This window comes from Triturus cristatus, chromosome 1_1, assembly GCF_964204655.1.
Source record: "Triturus cristatus chromosome 1_1, aTriCri1.1, whole genome shotgun sequence".
Lineage (NCBI taxonomy): Eukaryota > Metazoa > Chordata > Amphibia > Caudata > Salamandridae > Triturus > Triturus cristatus.
The window spans coordinates 6,239,481-6,263,768 of record NC_140579.1 but is presented as its reverse complement, the minus strand read 5'-3'; the positions used below and the strand labels follow the sequence as shown (position 1 = coordinate 6,263,768).

The window sequence follows — 24,288 nt, the reverse complement described above, 5'->3', positions numbered from 1 at the left end:
GTCCTTACTACAGGGCGCGCAGCTATTCTATATTCTTATTAATCTCACAACTAATATATATTCTTTCCTTGCATGCAAAAAGGAACACCAAATACACATATTTATTTCTATCTTAGAGAGCACAATGCATGCAAAATCTAGTTTTTCACTTGTATTATAATATATACTGGCATTCCCTGTGGCCCCCATGGGTTCTCTTTTTTCGATCAACATCACCTATCATGGGTACCACTTTTTATGGCTTTGGGTGAGCTGACGCTACAATGCATTTTTACACAATATCCCCAGTGCGTTGTGACCGGCATATAGAATTTCATGTCACTATTTTCCTTCGCCTCATCACTGCTACCTGAGGTTGACACATATGAATTTTACGTATAAGATTTCATGAGAGATGATGTTCTATACCAATGTATGTATATTTTCTGCAGCCTTGAAAGGGTCCAATGGACGAAACACGTGTTGGCTGCTTTTGCTCGTATAGACCAGATATTGGCTGTTCCTTCTTGTATATAAACCGAACATTGTGGAAACTACAAATGGAATAAGATAACTTCACAAAAAAGGGCTAATAGTTTGATGGACTTCACATTAGGACTACTTTCTTTATTAAATGGAATTTCTATGTGTGCTCTAGTACTTATTATTTTGTATATTTGTTGCCAAGGACATTGTCCTAAGCAGGTGCACACCCTAGGTGGCAGGGTGTCTGCCGTACCATGGTAGCACCTCTACCCCACATGAAGATATATGTGTATAATCCAACATCCACAACAATAGTGCTGAAAATTGGTTCAGCAATTGTCGTGAGCGTAGCCACCATTTGTGTTTGTGTAGTTAGGAAATGTTGACTTTTGCACAACTCTGATTTGAGTAAAACGTAAAGAGATCTTTCCAGAATGTGCTTGCGTTTTCTGTGTGTTCAGGTTACTTTTCTTAGGACCTCAGTTCAGCTTTAAAGATGCAAATAGGTTTTGTGAGGACAGCAGCTCATTTTTGTTGCAATTATTTCAGGAGTTTCCTGATGACACAGGGGAGTTTATTGAGAAATTAAGTTTTCTGGGGAGTCTGAGGACTTAAAGGTATTTTTCAGAATGTGAAGTGAATTTATGAGGCTCTGAAAGTTTCCTAACACTTTGTGTGCGCTCAGAAGTGGCGTTTACACACTGCAGCAGTGAGACCTGCTCCTTACACACTGATAGGAGGATAATAAACTAGCCTTACCTGCTTAGGATGCTTCTGACATCCTGCAAAACAGAGAAACAAACACAGTGAATTCAGTTTCCACAGGAGATGTTAAAGATATGACAGTATTTTTAGGAGTGACACACTTCTATCAATGATTAAAAAACAGTGACTGGGGTCACGTGACACAGCACATTCTGGGGTATCGCATGACTAAGCACAGAATGAGGGATTCTCAATGAGGTCACATGATATAACAGAAACTGATCTTCGGAATGGTCATGACAAAGCACAGTGTAATTCTGAATGGAGTCACAAAAACACAGCACATTCAGATATTCTGAATGGAGTCACCTGACACATAGTATGATGTTCGCAATAGGGTCACATGCATGGGCATCATTTAGGGATTGCCAGGGGTCGCAGCTGTGACTCCTGGCTTGCACCTTGTGACCCCTGGCACTGCTTGTGCGACCTCTGGCTTCAGAGGTAGCAAAATGAGTACCGAGAACACAGCGGACGCTCGCCCTTATGGGAGTCGTTCTCCCCCTTTGTTTTCAGCCATTATATTAAACTAATTGTGAATAATAGATCACTATTCACTGTTAGTGTAGTAAAAAATGGGGCACGAGGATCTAAAATGAGAACTTCTGTAGCAGATGTCTTAAATAAAAAAATGCTTTTAAGTGTATGTAGGGTACGTGCTTGGGGATCGGAGTGTGGTTGTGTGTTTGTGAGTGTTTGTACGTGTGAGCATGAGTGTTTCTAAGTAAAAGTGAGTGTCAGTGACAGGTAGTGTGTGAGAGCCACTAAAAGGTAGTGAGTGAGAATAAGTGAGAATGAGTGGCAGTGAGCATGAGAGTCAGAATGAGTGACAATAAGAGTGAGTGCACAAGTGAAAAAGTATGAGTGAGTAGGAGTTGGATTGAGTGTGAATGAAGGCGAGAGAATGAGTGATACAGAGTGTGTGAGAATGACAGATAGAGCAAGTGAGTATGAGTAAGTATGTTGGAGTGAGAGTAAGAATGAGTGAGAGTGAGGTAGACTAAGTGAGAATGAATGATTGAGTGTGGTTGAGTAAATGTGAGGGAGAATATGATGTAATGCTAGCTTGTCTGCCATTGGCCCTTACATACTGAAGGTAATTTGTGGCTTATAGAGGGACCCATAGAAAACTTCTACTGCTGGCACACTGGAGGCAATTGCTGGCATGGGCAGGCACCTGTGAAAACCACTGCTACTGGCACACTGGAGGCAATTGTAGGCATGGACAGGCAACTGTGAAAACCACTGCTACTGGCACACTGGAGGCAATTGTAGGCATGGGCAGGCACCTGTGAAAACCACTGCTACTGGCACACGGCAGGCAACTGTTAGCATGAGAAGCACCTGTGAAAACCACTGCTACTGGCACACTGGAGGCAATTGTCGGCATGGGCAGGCACCTGTGAAAACCACTGCTACTGGCACACTGGAGGCAACTGTCGGCATGGGCAGGCACCTGTGAAAACCACTGCTACTGGCACATGGCAGGCAATGTTTGGCATGGACAGGCACCAGTGAAAACCACTGCTACTAACACACTGAAGGCAATTGTCGGCATGGGCAGGCACCTGTGAAAACCACTGCTACTGGCACACGGCAGGCAATGTTTGGCATGGACAGGCACCAGTGAAAACCACTGCTACTGACACACTGGAGGCAATTGTAGGCATGGGCAGGCACCTGTGAAAACCACTGCTACTGGCACACGGCAGGCAATTGTTGGCATAGGGGGTAACTGTGACAAAATACTGGCACTAGCTCATTGGAGATGCTTCTTGGCATAAGGGAGGAAAACTATGACATACTGGGACAACAATCACAAAATTCTAGTCCTAATGTACTAGATGTAATTCCACCCAGCTGTGGTTTATCTATGGGGGCATTGCCCACCTGTATTTGCTGCCCCCTGGACCCCAATATGCATTTATAAAGTTTATATTACTGGCCACGGTGCTTATTTTACAGCCGCGGGCCGCCTGCACATTGCAAGCAGCAGACTTTCAATGTATGAGTGGGCGGGGGGCAGGGCATCATTATAGACGTCACCAGAAGAGTTTCTGGGTCTAAAGATGTGTAAGTGCGCATGTCAGGATGGATGGGTGTCTTCCTATGACCATCCCGACATATGCACATAAGGCCTCTCCTACCCGCACAATGTTAGGGAGCCAGGGATCACTGGATCCTAAGGAGAGCTGGCTTTGCCTGCTCCAGCCAATCCGGACGCTGCTCTTATGCTGTGAAGCAGCTTCTGGATTGGCTCAAGAGGCGAAGAGTAGGCCTAGTCTTGGAGGCAGTAGGTTTGGCTTTACAGAAGGACATGGCCAATCAGAGTATGGCTTTACTATGAAGCCACGCAGTGATGGGTCATTTTCTATCCCTTGCTACGTTCCCTTCAGTCGCTCTACCGTTACCGCCTCATCATCATGCCCAGTCCAGAGAGTAGCAAAGACGAGGGTGAGAAGCGCTGCGAGTAAGTAACGGATATGGTAATAAACTATTTTACAGGATTAATGTTTTCTCAAGATGTTTTACAAGACAGAAAATTAACCTGGTAAACAGACATAAGAGATACCTGAAAAGATGTTCAGAATATGGTATAAAAACATAATGAAAACGGGCCATGAAATTAAAGGGTGTCGAGAGATAAACAAAAGAGGAGTGAAAAATAAAATCACATGGGGAAGCCAGATGAGTGAGGCACAAAAATATACATTTTCTGATTGGTAAAATGTAGACTTCATCATTTAAGTGAACCATGAAACCTCGAAGATGATCTAACAAGGTCACGCAGCACTAAAACGGTAATAAAGTATGACTTCAGGATGGTAAAATGTTAAAATAATAAGCAAGCGTCCCATGGCCGTATGTTGGTTCATTACAGTAGGACTTCAGGATGATAAATATTCAATAATAAGCAAGCGTCCCATGGCCGTATGTTGGCTAATGTTTAATGAAATTACTATCTAGAATGATGAGGGAGAAAATCAACAAACATATAAAGCAGGGGTCTGCAACCAATCGATCGCAAGCTATTGGTAGCTTGCCGACAACCTATCAGTAGCTCGCAGCCTGACCCCACTTTTGTATTCTGTCATTGCAGTTTTGTTTATTTTTAGGCCTTTTTGGCTTCTTATCCATTCTTGCCTGCTGTCGCACACACCAACTGCTCCCATTGTCTATTAAGCTTCGCTGGGGAGTGGTGGGGCAAGGCGAGTAACATCAGTCCTGAATGAGGAGTGTTAGACTGACCAGCATCAGTGACTGGTGTGCTTCCAGTCCATGTTGGCCGCTTCTCATTGGTTGATATACAAGGTGGGATATGCAGTCTTGGATGTGTGTGCACTGCCTCTGCCAGCCCCCGCGTGCTGCGACTATGTCTGCAGCACTTGAATAATGTAGGTTTGCTAGTGTGGTGCCTGTGGATGTGAAGCTTTCTCTAGAAACAGAAGTGCATCAGCTGCTTTGCTAGTGCGGCGCCTGTGGATGAGAAGCTTTCTCTAGAAACAGAAGTGCATCAGCTGCTTTGCTAGTGCAGCGCCTGTGGGTGTGAAGCTTTCTCTAGAAACAGAAGTGCATCAGCTGCTTTGCTAGTGCGGCACCTGTGGATGTGAAGCTTTCTCTAGAAACAGAAGTGCATCAGCTGCTTTGCTAGTGCGGCGCCTGCGGATTTGAAGCTTTCTCTAGAAACAGAAGTGCATCAGCTGCTTTGCTAGTGCGGCGCCTGTGGATGTGAAGCTTTCTCTAGAAACAGAAGTGCATCAGCTGCTTTGCTAGTGCGGCGCCTGTGGATGTGAAGCTATCTCTAGAAACAGAAGTGCATCAGCTGCTTTGCTAGTGCGGCGCCTGTGGATGTGAAGCTTTCTCTAGAAACAGAAGTGCATCAGCTGCATTGCTAGTGCGGCGCCTGTGGATGAGAAGCTTTCTCTAGAAACAGAAGTGCATCAGCTGCTTTGCTAGTGCGGCGCCTGTGGATGTGAAGCTTTCTCTAGAAACAGAAGTGCATCAGCTGCTTTGCTAGTGCGGCGCCTGTGGATATGAAGCTTTCTCTAGAAACAGAAGTGCATCAGCTGCTTTGCTAGTGCGGCGCCTGTGGATGTGAAGCTTTCTCTAGAAACAGAAGTGCATCAGCTGCATTGCTAGTGCGGCGCCTGTGGATGAGAAGCTTTCTCTAGAAACAGAAGTGCATCAGCTGCTTTGCTAGTGCGGCGCCTGTGGGTGTGAAGCTTTCTCTAGAAACAGAAGTGCATCAGCTGCTTTGCTAGTGCGGCGCCTGTGGATGAGAAGCTTTCTCTAGAAACAGAAGTGCATCAGCTGCTTTGCTAGTGCGGCGCCTGTGCATTTGAAGCTTTCTCTAGAAACAGAAGTGCATTAGCTGCATTGCTAGTGCGGCGCCTGTGGATGTGAAGCTTTCTCTAGATTCGAGTCTCAGCGTAGGATCGACATCCTGTGATTCTGGACAAATGACTTATTCTTCTATCAACTGTGGCCTATGGACAGCGCCTAACGACCCTCACTGGAAGCATTATGAATTGTATTAAAATAATGAGAAAAATGTAAAATAGGTTCCTGGCTCCGGTTTCTGCCTAAGGACCACTTGCGAGCGGTACCTTTTTGGGGAGTACTAGGGGGGGGGGGGGGACTCTGTTATATCCTGAGTTTTACTTAATTGTAATTAGCCTAGGTCTTCCTAGCTGCTCAGCCAGAGTGAGAGATGGCAACGGAATGTTGGTGTGACTGTGATGAATGGAATGCCTGTGTGGGTGAGTGATGACAGTTGGAGATGGGCTGAGCAGCTAGGCAGGCTGCTCCTGGTGGGGATGTAATGGAGGCTTAAGACAGGGCTTAAGATAGGGCTATAGTAGAGGCTCAGTAAGGCTGTAACAAGGGCCTAAGTAGGGACTAGTGTAGGAGCTGGTACATGGCTGAACCTAGTCTGGTGTTACCTGGAACTGGAACTAATAAAGAAGACTTTGAAACCTACATCATGGCTACCAGTGTCTTCATGTAAGAGCACAACAGACTCCGGGAGCAATGCACCAGTTGCTCGGCCTTTAGTAGCTCACAATGATTTTACTGATCAGAAGTAGCTCTCTCTACAGAAAAGGTTGGAGACCCCTGGTATACACTGATTACTGGTAGCACCAACGGTTTCATGCAGTAAAAAGTTACAACTGTGGAACGAGCAGGATTTGCAAGAGGGACAGTCGTGCACCTATTCCGCACACGTCCGCTGCCTGTGTCACCCTCCTATAGAGAATTCCAATGTTCTGATGTTGTTGTCCAAGTTGTGACATGCTGTGTGAACTGCGCATATTGTTTACCAGCAGATCATAACAAAAAATACAAAGTATCCAATGTGAGCAAGTAGCGGCCTATAGGGGCATTGCATCAGGAGGAAGCGGGGACCACTTACTTATTCATTAAGAGAAGGTGAACCAGTCTCAGGCCAACAGCTATGGCACTCTGTAACAACTCTGTAACACTAACAACAGCAACAGCAAATCCTGCCGTACTTCCGCACCGTCTTCAGCGTTACTGGTGGAAGCAGAAGTTTTATATTCTGAATTCAGCTCTGTCAGCATAATGAAAGGGGACGTTGAAGGACGTTAAAGGCCGTTAAAGGGCATAGTATTCAGACTCTAACTGGAAAGTGTGGACACGGATGTGTGCAGGCATCTTACAGCTTTCGGGCGTTTCAGAGATGCACAAAGCCCACGTAAGCAGCTAGTTTTCCCATTCGCATTCTTGGGAGCAAATTGATTTTTGAGTGGTGTTGGTAGGGTGGGTGCCAAACTCTGCTCTGCCGGCAGCAGGCAGAGTTTTGCCAAACTCCGTGCTCTAAGCATGTGGAATGTGGCAAAACTGTGCCAAAGAAGCGGAGTTTGCCGCCCACTCCTAGAATCAATGTCCCTGGTCACATGACAGAGCAGTGGGTGATATGAATGAATTTTACATGACACAGCCTGCTGGCCTAAAATGACACAATCTGTGATATTCTGAATGTTATCACATGAAGCAGCGCAGTGTAGGATTTACTGAATGAGGCCACATGACATAGTGTGTGATATTTTGAATGGGGTCACATGACACTGCATTGTCTGTTATATTCTAATCTGTGTCACATGACCGAGCACATGGAGAACTTCATATAATATTATACATCATGAATGAGTTCCACCCGTAGAGCAAACATTTTACAAGACCTACAAATGAAATCACACACACTGAGAGCACAGCGAGAGTTGGTTTCTACCCATGAACACTCTGTCACGCTTTGAATATAGGTATTTGGACCTCTGCAGTGATGCGAGTCGTCCTAATGGAGCCTCAAACACTAAAATCTTTGTTACAATTTAGCTACATGCTGTAATCTATAGCCCCTAGACACGTATGGAGAGAGTGCATGTTACATGCGTGCTACATTTGGATGAGCTTGGAGTGCATCTATTGTGATTTAATGTATGGGGATAGGAGTCCATTTTGGATCCCCTGTGTGTGAATAGTACATATGATGGAGGATGGAGGGACCTGCCAGATAGGGAGGTAGATTGTGGAAACCTCCTGAGGTCTTTGAAGCTGACCAGACTTCTGTGAACGGAAAGGAATGAGGGAGACAAATGATGCTCTGAAGGACATTCGCTGTTCACTTCCTGCATTCTTCATACCCAGAAGAGTTAATGCAGTTCTGTGTAGCAGCCGGGAGGGAAGGCCTCTCTTCTGAGCCTTTGCCTCAGATTCCTCTGTCACAGCACACACAGCTCCACTCTCTCTTCCTGCCAAGATTGAGTGACAAAGACTTTAACCCGACCAGTCCGTGCTAATAAATAAAATGTCAGAACTCCCTGAAGCCAGCTCCAGAGATAGAGCTCTTGAATTTTCATCTACATCTAAAGAAACTAGGACAAATACTGGTAAGAAACCCGGGTCACTGTGCCAGGAGTCTCTTTGACCAGAGTCAAGACCCACAAAGCACTGATGGAGATAAATAGCTTCGAATTTTAGAGAAACATGTAAATAAGAAACAATATGTTTTTTAGTTATAAAAGAGTCAATCTTTACTAGAAAGATATTTTTCTTTGAAACATTCTGAATCATATCGAACCTAAAACACCATTTACATCTTTGATGGTCATGAATTACTATGAAAGTCTTATGTTCAGCTCTTCCCAAAAGCTCTGATGTCACAGAGAATTATATCACAAATGCTGGTCCTCTGAGAGTGGTCGTCAAGGTGTAGTCATTTGTTGTGAATCAATATAGCAACTACAGCGCACACGGAGTTCACAGTTGTAAACACTGAACCAGGTCCAGAGCTAGGATCCCTGACTGCCGCTTCCTTACAGGTGAGGGCAACCTGGAAAGGACCCATGCAAGCAGAGCTGTAGGCTGCCTATAGAATAGAGGAGCTGTAGGCTGCCTATAGAATAGAGGAGCTGTAGGCTGCCTATAGAATAGAGGAGCTGTCGGCTCCCTATAGAATAGAGGAGCTGTCGGCTGCCTATAGAATAGAGGAGCTGTAGGCTGCCTATAGAATAGAGGAGCTGTAGGCAGCCTATAGAATAGAGGAGCTGTCGGCTGCCTATAGAATAGAGGAGCTGTCGGCTGCCTATAGAACAGAGGAGCTGTCGGCTGCCTATAGAACAGAGGAGCTGTCGGCTGCCAATAGAACAGAGGAGCTGTCGGCTGCCTATAGAATAGAGGAGCTGTCGGCTGCCTATAGAACAGAGGAGCTGTAGGCTGCCTATAGAACAGAGGAGCTGTCGGCTGCCTATAGAACAGAGGAGCTGTCTGCTGCCTACAGAACAGAGGAGCTGTCAGCTGCCAATTGAATAGAGGAGCTGTCGGCTGCCTATAGAACAGAGGAGCTGTCGGCTGCCTATAGAATAGAGGAGCTGTCGGCTGCCTATAGAACAGAGGAGCTGTCGGCTGCCTATAGAATAGAGGAGCCTTCTGTTGTAGGGCACTTCTCCCCACATCTGTGTATGGTCAATTGAAAATCTAAGATAGCAGAATTACTTACTTAGTGGGAAGTGGCAAGCGCAGGACCACGATCATCAGATAACCCAAACATATAGGACCGTTTGAGTTCATCAACAGGTCATGGGCCATCGTCCTCAACTGACACAAGAGGTTCATCAGCAGGTCAGGAGTCATCTTCCTGTAACTGTAAGAGAGGCTACCACAAAAGGTCACGGGACAGCAGCCTAGACTGAGTCGCAAGGTCATATCACTGGGTCCGGGTCCATCATTCTAGCAGGGGGCAAGAGTGGTCCTCTCTTGTGAGAAGGATGACCCTCCCTTGGACTGTGGGTCTTACTGGACCCATTTCATTTCTAATCACTGACAGAGAACTATGGGACAAACATTATCTACATTGATGGTGGACTTGATTCCCAAATTGGTCACACAGGGAAACATAGCTCTACTATCTATTATTTTGCTAAAAGCAGAAATGGCCTTTGAACTTGTGCCTGGATTAACTGGTAAATTACATGTTTATAGCAACATTGACAGGTCATGGTCATTATAAACTACTTCAACTTAGACTGTTTCAGAACTGGTTGTGGAACCAGAGAGGGATGATCTCTGCCGCCCTCGGAGGGATGTTCCCTTTGGCCCTCGAAGGGATGCTCCCCGTTGCCCTCGAAGGGATCCTCCCCGTCGCCCTCGAAGGGATGCTCCCCGTCGCCCTCGGGGGCGATGCTCTCAGTCTCCCTCGGTGGGATGTTCTGGATGCTCTCTGTCACCCTCAGGGAGATGCTCTCCTTCCCCCTTGGAGGGATATCCTGGATGCTCTCTGTCACCCTCATCTAATGCCCTTTCCATGGAGCTATTTCGTATGAAGCTTCTGGGTTGTAAACTAATCAACCTATTTGATCAGAGCATCACTGTCAAAAGTGACAGCGTATGACCACAATAAGGAGGTTTATACCTCTAGTCCCACCCTAAGCCAAATTGGTGAGGAATTTAATTGCCTTTCACGGTTTCATGAGAATCCAGTTATAAATCAAATTTCTTTTGCTGCCGGGCAGCAATTTGCAGACATTCATGTCACACGCTGAAATGACCAAGGGTTACCTGCGATATAAAATTGTCACTCTTCTTCAAACTAAAGCGTTTTCTGTGGCAATCTTTATCTGGGGCGGAAAAAACAGTGAGCTTTTCACTACTTATTCCAAATGCCTAGTTATATAGCTGTTCACCCTAACAAAAGATCGGTGAACGCAAACGTAAGTGGTCATCTGTCTCAGGAAAAAATTAACTGCTTTAGAACAGAAATATTTTCAAACTTCTTAGAAAAGGAGGAATTTGTTTTTTTTTTAAAATTCTCTAAGATGCTGGCTCGGCTTTTTTCACAATTTGCTCTTTCATTTCCATGTTAATTACGGTCACTGGAATTGCATGGTGTGTTGCATTAACAACGACCTCTACAGCCTCCTCATGTCAACTGATGCCACACCCAACCATCCGCTCACCACACAGAGCACCACAGCCACCATGAACTCCATCCACTCTGGAGCACCCACAGACCCCTGCCCCCACCACCTCTATTCTCAACGCATTCATCAGCACAGCCACCTTTACTGATCAATGGAAACATGCAGAGGTCAGACCGCTCCTCAAGATACCCTCCGCCGACCCCAGCAAACTCAAGAACTACCGCCCCATCTCTCTGCTCCCCTTCCCAGCCAAAGTCCCTGAGAAGGGGATCAATCACCAACTCACGAGCACCTGGAGAGCAGCAATCTGCTGGACACCTCCCAAACTGGCTTCCACGCCCACCACAGCACAGAGACGGCCCTGATCACCGCCACCGATGACAGTAGGTCCCTCCTCAACCGTGGGGAGAGAGCGGACGTGATCCCTATCAACCTCTCAGCAGCGTTCGACATCGTATCTCACCACACCCTCATCAAAAGAATCCGCCAAATACGGATCCAGGGAGACGCCCTCAAATGGATCACATCCTTCCTCACAGGACGAACCCAAAAGATCTGCCAACCACCCTCCGCTTCGAAACCCAAGAGCATAATCTGCTCAATCAGCCCCACCCTGTTCAACACGTACATGACGCCTTTGGCCGACATCGTCAGAACCCACGGCCTCAACTTCATATCCTACACAGACGATGCCCTGCTCATCCTCTCGCTCACAGAAAATCCTTCCACCACCAGGGCCAACTCCCACAACTGCATGACGAGCGTCACCGACTGGATGAAGACCAACTGCCTGAAGCTCAACATGGATAAGACGGAAGTGCTGATATTCTGGGAATAACACCTCCCTGTGGAACGACACCTGATGGCCCTCCTAACTCAGACGCACACCCACACCCACACCGACAGACCACACACGCAACCTCGGCATCATCCTGGACAGCAAACACACCATGAAAGACTAGATCAATGCAGTCTCCTCCGCCTGATTCCTCACCCTCCACATGCTCCAAAAGATCTTCAGATGGCTCCCCATCAACACCAGGTAAGCTGTCACTCAAGTTCTAGTCACCAGCTGGCTGGACTACGACAACGCTCTCTACGCAGGACTCATCATCCAACTCCTGAATGGATTCCAGACGATACTGAACTCACCTGCCAGACTCATCCTGGACCTCCCCGGGAGGAACCATATCACCCCCCAACTAGGGAACCTCCACTGGATCCCCATCCAGGAAAGATCCCAATTCAAGATGTTGACCGACGCCTATGAGGCCACCCACGACCAAGGACCAGTATACATCAACCAACGCCTGAACTTCCACCAACCCTCCAGACACCTGCCCTTCACCTGCCTCGCCCTCACTCACACTCTCCACATCCACCGAAGCAACAGTGGAGGATGTTCCTTCTCCTACCTCACTGCAAAGTCCTGGAACGACCTCCCCTGCACCTCCGAACATCATCCTCTCTCCCTGAATTCAGAAAAGGAATCGAGACCTGGCTTTTCAACTGATCCCAGCAAGAGCCCAGTGCATGGATACCCTCACGGGGGATTAGCCGTGCTCTACAGATCCAAGTAGATTGATTGATTGATTGATATCTCACCTTCAGGAGTTCCCACGCTGGCTCTTCACACTTCTTTTCCATTGCTGTTATCAGGGCGTTGAGAGAGGTGATTTGATTGGACAGTTTAGTGATATTTGCATTTTCTACCATGGTAATTTTCTTCTCCATCTCCTCCAGTTTTTCACAAAGTGTTTGCTCGTGTTCTTTCAGGAGTTGCCGCAGTTTTTCAAACCCAGATTCAATTTTATTCTTCTCAGTTCTTAACTTGTCCTGTCATAAGCAAAGACACAAAAGCTGGTTAGATATTAAAAAGTTCAGGGGGAGGGTGGAGGGGTTAATAGCTACTTTAAAAAATCAGAACACTAGCGTGCTTCTCCCAATTTCTGAACTGCAGCCTCTTACTACCTTCACTTTTACTGTCTTACATCCTTCTCCCAGTCCTGCCCTCCCCCTGTCCTCAGACACCTCACAAACTGTGGGGAGGTCAGAATTTGTGAGGCTGCAGAGAAGTTAGATCCATAAAGAAAGTGCAAAGAAGTGAACCCACCACAGGCAGAGACAGTCAAAGACCCAGAGACAGGCTGAGTGGAGACTGGCTGAAGTCAAGTGTGAGTGGATGTGACTAGCACAAATGAATTTAAATGGGGGGGGCAGGAAGTTTGAGCCCTTAGGATGAAAGAGAGGATGTAGGTGGTGTGCATGCTGCCCCTGTCCTGCCAGGACACTGGAAATGTTCGCTCAGAAGGAGACGCAGAGGGTGTGTCCTACTAAGGCTCTCATACAGAGTGAGGGGGAATCACTGGTGTGGTTATTTCCCGTTCAGAATCATAAAAAAATGATGCGTATTCTGTTATTGAATGGAGGTGAGGTATGTCACACTGTAGCTTAGAGCTGGAGCCTGTGTGTTGTCAGGTGAGGTAAGTCACACTGTAGCTAGGAGCAGGAGCCTGTGTGTTATCAGATGAGGTACATCACACTGTGGCTTAGAGCAGGAGCCTGTGTGTTATCAGGTGAGGTATGTCACACAGTAGCTTAGAGCAGGAGCCTGTGTGTTATCAGGTAAGGTATGTCACACTGCAGCTTAGAGCTGGAGCCTGTGTGTTGTCAGGTGAGGTATGTCACACTGTAGCTAGGAGCCTGTGTGTTATCAGGTGAGGTATGTCACTCCTGTGGTGTATCACTAGTATACAGTAAGAGGGTTGTGCTTCTGTGATGTGTCACTTATATACAGGTAGAGGGTTCTGCTCCTGTGCTGGGCACTAGTATACAGGTAGTGCCAATTAAGTCATCCTAATGAAATTGCTGAAGAAACACGGATCAGTCATAGTCTCTAAGGAAACAACACGTTTGCATTAATTGTTTTAGAGATATTTAAAGGTGTGAACCATGACAAATCTAAATAAGCAGCATATTTTGCTAAGTTTTTCATATTATTGGCATATATGTTGCATACAGAATTGTAATAATGAAAGTTTATGTTATTAAATTGAGAGACGTATACCTCATCACTACCATGATTAACTAACGTTCTGTGAGTTTGATACAATGCAGGAGCCTTTAACCCGCTCAAGATGAAGGAAAGGTCTTTTGTGACATCAGCGGGGGGGGGGGGGCATATCAATTATATGCTTCACTGTTGATTTAAAGGAATCCCCTCTCATAGTCAATTTTGAATTCAGAGTCCTCTTCCTTGTTGTTTCTACCCTCTGTGGGCCTATAAGGGTCTTCGTCAGGACAGGGTTCCCAGCTTCAGGACCTGTTCACAATGTGCATCCTAGAGAGTGACTGGACAAATAATGTCCTGCAATAGGGTAAGGGGCGACTGCCAATGCCAACCATAGTTCTCCGTCATGTTCTGGACACAGTGTTTCTACCCTTTGTGGACCTCTGTAGCGGTCTTCATCAGGACAGGGAGTTGGGGGATCTGTTGGCGATGTGAAAATTCTACCAACTGAGTCACAGAGCGTGATTGGGTAGTTAATGTCCTGCACCAGGGAAAGCCACAGAAGGTAGACCGTGATCTGTACGATAGGGTATGTTAGGACGGGAATGTCTTCAGAATGATAAACAGGGGTGTATGCCCGCAGCGAGTGCCTGACTGCATGTGAAACTGGTATCCTGACCTTGCCTGGCCGTGTAATCCGCTACTATAACTTGTGCAGAATCCTTGGCCCATCCTTGATAATGGGAGTTACAGAAACTGTTTGCTAACGTGGAGGGGCGCGCCAAGCGTGCACTCATGACCGAGATGACACTACTTCCCTTGTCCTGAGTTAGCCACCTAATGTGGTGGTGGCAGCGTACCACGTTTTGTGGATCATTAGTTATGACCCGACCTCTTTCCATGACCGATGAGTAGTGCAGTCTATTGTACTGCTTTGGTGTGTGCCCCAGACCCATGCGCTAACCTTCCGTGTGCCTGTCCAGTGCACGTGTGTACAGTGCTTGTGCAGCACATGTGTGGTAATAGGAATCTGTGTATAGTGAGAGTCTGAGTAGTGGGGCCAGTGGCATCCATTTTGTATCCCTCTGGCACAAGATGGAGGGTGGATACAGCTTTCCAAGACATGGAAGTGCATTGACTGCCTTCCTGTGGCTTGAGGGTGGAGATCCAGGCACTAAAGTGAGTGAGGACGGAGACAGGGCTACCCTTGGGATTGAAGTTTAAGTCCTTACTAGCAAAGCGCTGCTGATTAGTTCTTCCTGTGCACTGCCTTTGAGTATATGGTAATAGTGATGGTGGGACAGCAGTTTTTGTTGTTAGGACGGGAATTATTTTAGCAGGACCAGCCCTTTTGTCCCTCATTACTGCTTCAGGAAGGCTGATGACAGCCAGGGGCAGAGATCTCACACTTCATTGTGCCTCTGTTTTGGACACTCCTGCTTGACACCAGCATCTTTGCCGCCCCCTATGAGTGTAATCACCTTGCACAAAGACAGTGTCTTAGAGACAGCTTGAATATTACATTTGAAAAAGAATCAACAAAAAACAGTTCCAAAGCCTGAGAGCGGATCTGCTTCCACCATCTCCAAAATGAGTACAATAAAGTAGGACCCAAATCACCCGCTTTCGAGATCATCTTGACCAAGGACGGGAGTGCTTTGTACTGTACTCGGATCGCTGTGTGACCAGGGCTGGTGTCTGCACAACAGACCGTCTCCCAGAGCTGAGGGAAAAGCACCTGAAGTCTGCATCACTTTCAGGAAGAGCGGAGGACCTGCCTGGCACGTAGGAGCCTGCATCACTTTCAGGAAGAGCCGAGGATCTTCCTAGCACCCAGGAGCCTGCATCACTTTCAGGAAGCTCTGAGGACCTGCCTAGCACCTAGGAGCCTGCATCACATTGAGGAAGAGTGGAGGACCTGCCTAGCACCTAGGAGCCTGCATCACTTTCAGGAAGAGCTGAGGACCTGCCTAGCACCTAGGAGCCTGCATCACTTTCAGGAAGCGCTGAGGATCTGTCTAGCACCTAGGAGCCTGCATCACTTTCAGGAAGAGCTGAGGACCTGCCTAGCACCTAGGAACCTGCCTGTCAGAGAGGGAAGGAGAGTGTCACGTGCTGATAGAGTACTGCCTGTCAAGGAGAGAAGCCCAGCATATTTTCGAAATGAGAAACATCCAGAGAAAGTGACTGCCGGTCAGAGAGAGGACAAGAGTTATCTGTGTTGTGTGGGATCTCCCGGAGCAGCGCCGAATCATTCAAGTGAGAATCACCATTGGGTCGTACGATGCCCTGATAAGTGCCTGCTGCTGCCTGGTATCATACCTGCCCAAGAAGAACCACCAGCAACGTTGATGGAAAGCACTGATCCGGCCTGGGAAGCTGCAACTGCCAATGATGACCATCCGCTGAATACTAGACCCTGAGGCTGCAACTGCCAATGATGACCATCCGCTGAATACTAGACCCTGAGGCTGCAACTGCTAAGAGCGAGTATCTGTGGGCAACGGGCCTTAGAGGCCACAGCGGTCTATGACGAGTGTCGCCGTGCAGGCCTGCTGAACTGATTATCACCAGCAGTCTTTGTCCCAAATGAGGCTTCCCTACAGATCCGCGTAGCTGACTCCGCTGATACAGGAATGGGCACTCCGAGCACGCCACCGCAGAGCAGGTATAGCAGGGCAGAGAAATCTGCAGTCTGAGCGATATAGTTTTTGCCCGTGTGAACTCTTTGAGGCAAAAGCCATTGAACTGATCTACGCAGCAGCAAGTGGAGTGACCCAGAGCGAACCGAGTCTGTGCTTGAATAAACCCTATGCCCTATGACATCAATCAAACAGGATTTATAGAACACGGCTAATCACCTACAAGGGTATGCCGGCACTGAGAACATACAGGAGACCACAGACATTCAAAATTCTACAGAGGGAGAAGGGCACCAGAGGGGGTGCTTTTTGGGGAATTGTACATTGCAACCCTGCAACTGTATCTTTATTGAACTGTGTGGTGTTTCCCTTTATTTGGGCTTAAAGGACTTTATTTCTTAGGAACAGGGCTGGACATAACATTATTGTGTCTGTTGGTTGACTGTTGAGTTCTGAATGCCTGCCCCGCACTCTGCCTCCGTGAGAAGCCTTTGACTGCTCGACCTCGCTATCCTGGGAGTCAAGTCCAGAGAGGGATGTCCTTGACCCAGTTTCGAGCCATATCCCAGGACACCAGAGGCAAATGACCTCAGTAGTACACATTCACAGATGAATAGCTCCAGACTGTGTATACACAAACCCAGCAGATTCACACTCTCACATAGGCACACCCATACATACACATATTCACACAGAGATGCATATGTAATCTCACTGATGTATTATACACATGTACAGATATGAGCACATGCATCTGGATACTCTATGACTCAAAATACATACATGCATACGAAGACACACAGAAACACTCGTTCATGCCCCCAATAACACACAAACACAGAGATGAGTAGACATGCATGCACTACCATGAATAACTCCAGGGCCATCCATACATGAATACATAATTAAACACGTACACCTAAGCATGAATATGCAAGCTCACACATACGCGTGCACACACAAACACACACGCTGGTATATACTCACAGCCAGTTAATGTGATATCTGTGCACACATACACTAAACACACACCAGTATGTAAGTATTACCTTAAAGTCAGAAGAGTAATTCTTGTTTTTATTTATTTTAGGACAAGCCCTGGGCTGATTTCAGCCCCAATATCCAAGCACAGTGACTCCGGTCAGTATATTTATTTGGTGGGGACCATGACCCAGTCTGTAGGGCGACTCATCAGCCTCCCTGTGTTACCACAAACACATGGGCACAGACACATATAGACACACACCGACACAGCACTCACAGCAGCCTCTCACCCTCATGGTTTTATATTGTTCCTCTTCCTTGACTTTAGACTCCTGAATATATTCCTCCTCTTTCTTCAGAAGACGCCGCCACTCTTGAAGTTTTACCTGCAGGGATGAGATTGCAAGAAATAAGTGTATATTTGTAGAGTGCGGTCTTACTCACAAAAAAGAGTCACTACAGTATCTGCCACACGTGCCCGGACTGTATATACCACTCATACATTAATATTGTAAGTACCAGCCACACATACGCAGATTGTAAGTACCAGTCGCACATATCAGGGTTGTGAGCACCAGCGCCAGTGTCACAGACAAGGACACAGACAACGGTGTCACTTCTTTGGTCCTGTTCTTGCCTAGAAAGACACTGTGCTCAATTTGAGCCTAACTGCATGGAAAGATTTAGACTTGGCACTACTTTAAAAAACAAACTTTGTCCTAGAGACATTATGACATATTTTAGAACAACACAAGTGAAAATATCTAATCTAACACATTTTTATAAGTGCAATAACCATGTGTGCAGCCCATATACCAAGAATAAACAGGAAGCATTTTTGGCTAAAAGAATGGAAAAAGGTACATTATATGTGCATTTCTTGACTGATGTTCATTAATGCATACTGTGCAGTGATACAACCTAGTTTCAACCTCCAGCCTGGTTCACACCCTCCTTCACGCACATCCTATGCGTCCTCATCCCTAAAATTAAATGCTTCCATACATAGATCACACACTCAAACCAGGACGAGGGAGGTTTACAGTCACACACAGGACACTCTGACCCTCACTGTTAGTAATTCTACAAGACCCAACTCTTTCAAGCTCCTCTCCTGCTATTGACCTCTATCAATCTCCAAAACAGCGTCCTCGGTATACACTAACGGCCTCCATTCAACGCAGCCACCACACATTCTTCGAAGACTTCCACCTCCAACACAAAATACATGAAGGACGCATTCTACACACTTCTAAAGACACTGGAAATGAAACAGCTCATCAATAACCCAACACAAAGTCAACACACCAGGCCTCTTTCTATCAGCATCTCCCAATATCTGCGGCTACACAACTATAGCCCTCGACTGGACTGACCACCTTTCCATCCTCAACTGGACAGACCACCTTTCCATCCTCAACAGGACCGACCTCCTTTCCATCCTCAACTGGACCGACCACCTCTCCGTCCTCAACTGGGCCGACTTCCTTTCCATCCTCAACTGGACCGACCTCCTTTCCATCCTCAACTGGACAGACCACCTTGCCATCCCCTCCACCAATGCATATCCTACACCTGAGTATCAAGGACAATCGAAAAGAAGAATAGTTACCTTCCACTCCATCAGACTTCCTTCTGTAATACATTCAATGACTTGCCAGACACTTCAGACCACCACAGATGTCAGAGCGTAACGAAAACAAACGTGCCATACGAAAACAGGACAAGTCAAACACCCTACTAAAAACACTAACTATAACTGCAGGCCCTTCATCGTAGCAGCTAAATTCTTTTACTACCAAACCACCATCAGTGAGGCAACCATCAGAAGCAAAGCCCTCTTCAAGGCTGTCAAACACTGAACCAATCCTCTCTCAGAACCCACGGTCTCTGCATCAGTCGACAAATGCAATGCAATGCCATCAAACAAATCAGATCAACATTACCACCACACTCGCTCCGCTTCCAACCATCCCCCATTGCCATGCCACCCAATGGATCTTCTTCAATCCAGTCTCACACATGGATCTCCCCAATATCCTAAAACTCTAGTCTAAGAAACCGCCGATGAAGACGAGACCCTTTCTTCATCCATCATCAAATTGCTTCAAGGAGAGGCCCTTAAGCCCTTCTACCACATTGTCAACATCTCCCTCAGACATAGGACACTTTCAAGTACTGTTAAGAGAAGTCAGATCTTTCCACTGCCAAAGAAACCATCCCTGGGCCAAGCCAACTTCAGAAACTTCTGGCTCATTAAGCACCTTCCATTTATAGGGAAGATCAACAAGAAAGCAGTTGCCATACTCTACAGCGGCCCTTCCGCAAGGCTAATATCCTACAGGACGACCAATCTGTCTTCAGATCATGCTGCAGCCCTGACACAGCCACACTCCAAGCAGAAGACAACACCCCCCTCCTCAACAACAAGAAAAACACCTGACATCATGGTCCTGCTCCTGGACCTCTCTGCAGCCTTCGACACAGACAACCATCCAGCTTTGATCGACACCCTGAAACAACAAGTGGGATTTTCAGACCCGGTCTTGAAATGGTTCACATCCAACCTCACCAACTGGCACCAGTTCATGCAAATAGGTTCTGCAAGATCACAGAAAATCCCCGTCTCCCGCAAAGTACCTCAGAGCTCCATCCTTTCTCTCTTCATCTTTAACCTCTACATGGGATCTCTGGGCTCCATCCTTACAGACAGCAGCATCAAGACCCATCAGACTGCAGATGATACTCAACGCTACATAAAATATCCTCACCCAACCACAGCCTCAAATCCCGCCCGTCTTGGATGTCAACAAATGTATTAAAGTTAAACCCCAAAAAGACTGACCTCTTTCTGGATCCCAACAGCTCAAAACATCCCCAGATTTAAGCCTGGGTCTCCGACTTAAACCTACCACGGTTTACCCCCCCTCGGCACAGACCTCTCATTCAAGCAACACACTGCGAAGACGACTAAGAAAGGTTGATTTCAATGTTCTCTCTTGAAGAAAGTGAAATTGTTTATCCTGGAAGATGACTTCAGAACACACTTACAAGTCCTTTCACAAGGGAATAGAGGCAAGGCCCTGTTCAACGGTCGCCCCAACACCACCCTAGCACCCCTGAACGGTAGCCTATATGAAGCGGCGCAGCTCATCGTGGGATTGAAGAGATCATATCACCTTCACTTTAAAAGACCTACACTGGCTGCTCCTTCCAGCCCAGATCATCTTCAGATCCTTTGCATCACTTCTAAAGACGTCAATAACAAGACCCCCAGCGTGCCGGGCAAACAAACTAGCCACGTCCAGGAGACACCCAAGACCAAGAGCATGGATAACACCAGAATGGAGACAGAACAACGCAAGAAGGGAAAAACAGACAGCAATCCGTCTGCATTCATGCTCCCAGGATCCGGCACAGCATCCCTATTGATACTCTATCGGCAGTGCTCGCTCCCTCCATCCTATCGTTATTCAACCTTTCTCTAGAGTCTGCGATATTACCAGCAGCTTGGAAGATGGCTCGGGTGCTCTTCCTCATACTTAAAACAACTAACGTGGACCCCAAAAACCTGGCTAACTATCGTCTCAGTCACTGCTTCCATCCGCCGTTCTTTGGATGTGGCCGCCCCTGCTATGCTTGTGCTGCTGGACCCCTCAGCGGCCTTTGACATCGTTTCTCATGCAATATTGATAAGCAGACTGCATGAGATCGGTGTCAGAGGTACTGTCCTTCAGTGGTTGGCCGACCTTTTAGATAATTATACAGTCTTAAGCACACGTGAATTTATACAAGCAATTTTTGCAATTAGATTTCAAATAAAAAGTTCATTTTTGTTTCATGTTCCCTCTTTACTTTTCCTTGCCCACTGCCAACACGTGTTTTGTCATTTTGAGCATCTCGCCCAGCGACTTCGTCAGGGCTCGGAATAAAACAGAAAGTCCCCATTTTACATATACCACACATTTGTCATACAATCTCAATAATCCTCACCCTGTGACATTATGTGCATTTTTCCTATGTCAAAAGGAAAGTGACCATCTACTACCATGTAGTAGGGGAGATGTGGTCTCCCTATCTATTTTTGATCGTGCCTCATTTTTTCCACCCTCATTAGGTCTCGCCTGACCCAGCGCATGCGCTGGTCTGGCGAGACTTATTGAGAGGGCTCCAAAAAGTGCTACCAGGCCAGCATAGAGCTACAGTGCATGTGCGCGGGCGCGCGCGCCGCGTTTTACCGCAATTACTTTCACTTTCGCGGCCGCAAAGCCGCTTTGATGTTGATCACGATCGCAATCGCGATCACTTTCACTTTCGCGGCCGTAAGGCCGCTTGGCATAGCCAATAGGTCTCGCTTTTGGGACCTTATAAGTATTTAGTTACGCAACTGTTGCATGGCTACACACTTATAAGGTCCCAAAGGCGAGACCTATTGGCTATGCCAATGCTTGTTTTTATGTTGGACTTAGGTCTCCGGGCGCCTTTTCATTGCCAACCAGTGTTAAGGTGCAGGTGCTCCCTTCTCCCAAGATGGCTGCCACAGGCCCCTGTCACTGCAGAGTGGTCTTCATTAGTAGCACCCTAGCTGCCAGGAGCTGGCTGGAACCCCACAACAATGTTGCGACACCAGCCCACCTTTTTGTCCCATAGGTAGAATGGGGAAGCTCCTGGAATGTGCTGGAACCTTCTAGAAGGGAGGTGTGGTTTTTACTTTTGCCGCCTTGGATAGTGGTCACCTGACCTAGGGCTACTTAAGTGAGGGAGGGAACTTTTTCTAGTCAGTTGGCCAGTTGGGGTAAAGCAGAGCTGGGGAACCCACGCAGGAGTTTAAGGCGGTAGGGCCTAGCCAGGGACTTATGCCTCTGAGAGTGACAGGACTTAGGTACTGCCTCTTAAGTGAGTGAGGGATCCTGTACAGCCCACTGATCTTGCCCGGCGGTAGGAGGACCCAGGGACCCTCTGCTAAGCTTGACTAGGAAGGGACTAGTCACCAACTCAATCCCTACCCCCAAGGAACAGAACCCCCAAGGGCGCCGGAGACACCGGCGCCACAAAAACTGAATGCTGAAACTTCATGCCAAAACGGAATGCTGAAACTTCATGCCAAGACTGAATGCTGAAACTTCATGCCAAAACTGATTGCCGGACTGCTGGGGATCAACCAGGTACGAGCGCTGTGACCCCTGCGCTCCCCGACCTGGGATCCCCTGCGTCAGTCCCCTGTCGAGCACTGAGCTTGCAGCCCTCCCTCTTAATTTGTCAACCCCCCCCTGGCGCGGGGACCTGAAGCGTGCTCACCGCCGCGGCCCGGAGGCCTGAAGTGTGCCCCATCATCGAGTCGGGGCCCGCGGAGAAGCCCGGGGCCCCGTCGCTGCCGTCGCAGCTGCTGTCGGAGGCGTGAGAGGCTGTGACCTGTCCCCCTGCTGCTGAGCGCATTGACTGCGGGGCCCGGAGCCGTGACGGATGCCGCTGCAGTGAAGATCCCCCCAGGACGCCGAGATCGAGGAAACCTCCGGGGGCTGGGAGGTTGGGTGGCCGTGTGGAGACCTGGGACTCACCCCCCTGCTCCCCGGGAGGCTTGGGAAGGACCCGGTGCGCCCCCTGGCGATCGGGAGCGGCACCGCACTCCGAGACTGATTCCCCTCTGTGAGATTGCCCCTTGCCTCAAGACTGCCGCGTGTCAGGGGACCGCGTGTTCAATGCTTGATGTATCCGAGTAGCGCTTTATTCTCAAGTCCTGCTCAGGAGTGTTCAATGCTTTATGTATCCGAGTAGCGCTTTATTCTCAAATCCTGCTCAGGAGTGTTCAATGCTTTATGTATCCGAGTAGCGCTTTATTCTCAAGTCCTGCTCAGGAGTGTTTAATGCTTTATGTATCCGAGTAGCGCTTTATTCTCAAGTCCTGCTCAAGAGTGTTCAATGCTTTATGTATCCGAGTAACGCTTTATTCTCCAGATCTGCTCAGAAGTGGTCAATGCTTTATGTGTCCGAGTAACGCTTTGTTCTCAAGTACTGCTCAGAAGTGTTCACGGTCTAAAGTTACGAGTAGCGCTGTGTACGCCAGTTCTGCTCCGAAGCACTAGGAAGGCCCGGGGTAGAGTTAGGCGTGCAAGACCTGCCTTGAAGCGCGATCAGCTCAGAAGGTGGCACTACATGTCCCAGCCCAATTTCGAAGCGCTAGATACCGCGCTAGTTACTGCGCTATATACCGCGCGTGGGGCCACGGCAGAGTGAGGCGTTAGTGGTGGGAGGGGTGCAGCGCTGGTTAACCGTTGTGTTTACCGCTCCCCCCAGATTCGCCAGATATTGCCACTGGAGCCATGAAGCAGCGCTCTGGAATCTGACGCTAAGGTATACAGGTGTGGCCTACTACATTGTAATGAAGTACTGGTGAATCGCACGCTAAGGTATTCAGGTACTACCTATGTGACCATAATGAAATGCTGGTGATTCAAGTGCTAATGTGTTCAAGTGTTGCCATTGCCATCTCAGGAACTGTGCTTGCATATTTGATTAGATAAAGCTGATTAATTTGCATTAATCTTACTGTGTGGCATCCCTTATTGTGCGCGTTTCCTGCTTCAGGGGATGAGTGTGTTGTATAGTCGCTTTACACATAAGCCTTCGGGTGCCCAACCGCTCGACTCACGTTACCCCCTTAGGGCCCGGTGACCCCAGGTCTTACATTGGTGGCAGCGGTGGGATTAGGACCTGTGACCATACAGCACCCTCCCGTGAAGCGGAGGGCGCCACAATTAAACGCCTGTGGTAGTGAAGCTCTGCAACTGTTATTACTGCACTGATTGCATTCCACTGTCCAGACTGAGGGTGTAAAATCCTGGTTAGCTTGCAACTGTCACCCATATCCTAGAATTTTTTTTTCTTCCTTAGTATCTAGGTCCCCACCTGTCACGATGGAGTTCCGGTTAGCCGACCTCGAGGGGTACACTGTAAGGCAACTGAGACAGGTAGGCACTGCCCA

The 24,288-nt window shown here is 47.7% G+C and overlaps 1 protein-coding gene across 1 annotated transcript in view; it reads right to left on the bottom strand.

Moving 5' to 3' along the window:
- Positions 1-24,288, bottom strand: part of LOC146869088 (E3 ubiquitin-protein ligase TRIM39-like) — a 103,910-nt gene that overhangs the window by 28,559 nt on the left and 51,063 nt on the right. The window contains exons 2-4 of the mRNA XM_085599750.1: positions 17,597-17,692; positions 12,276-12,506; positions 1,225-1,247 (exon numbers count right to left, since the gene is read on the bottom strand). Of these exons, the coding sequence (XP_085455876.1) occupies positions 1,225-1,247; positions 12,276-12,506; positions 17,597-17,692 (350 nt within the window). The remainder of the gene's footprint in view (positions 1-1,224; positions 1,248-12,275; positions 12,507-17,596; positions 17,693-24,288) is intronic.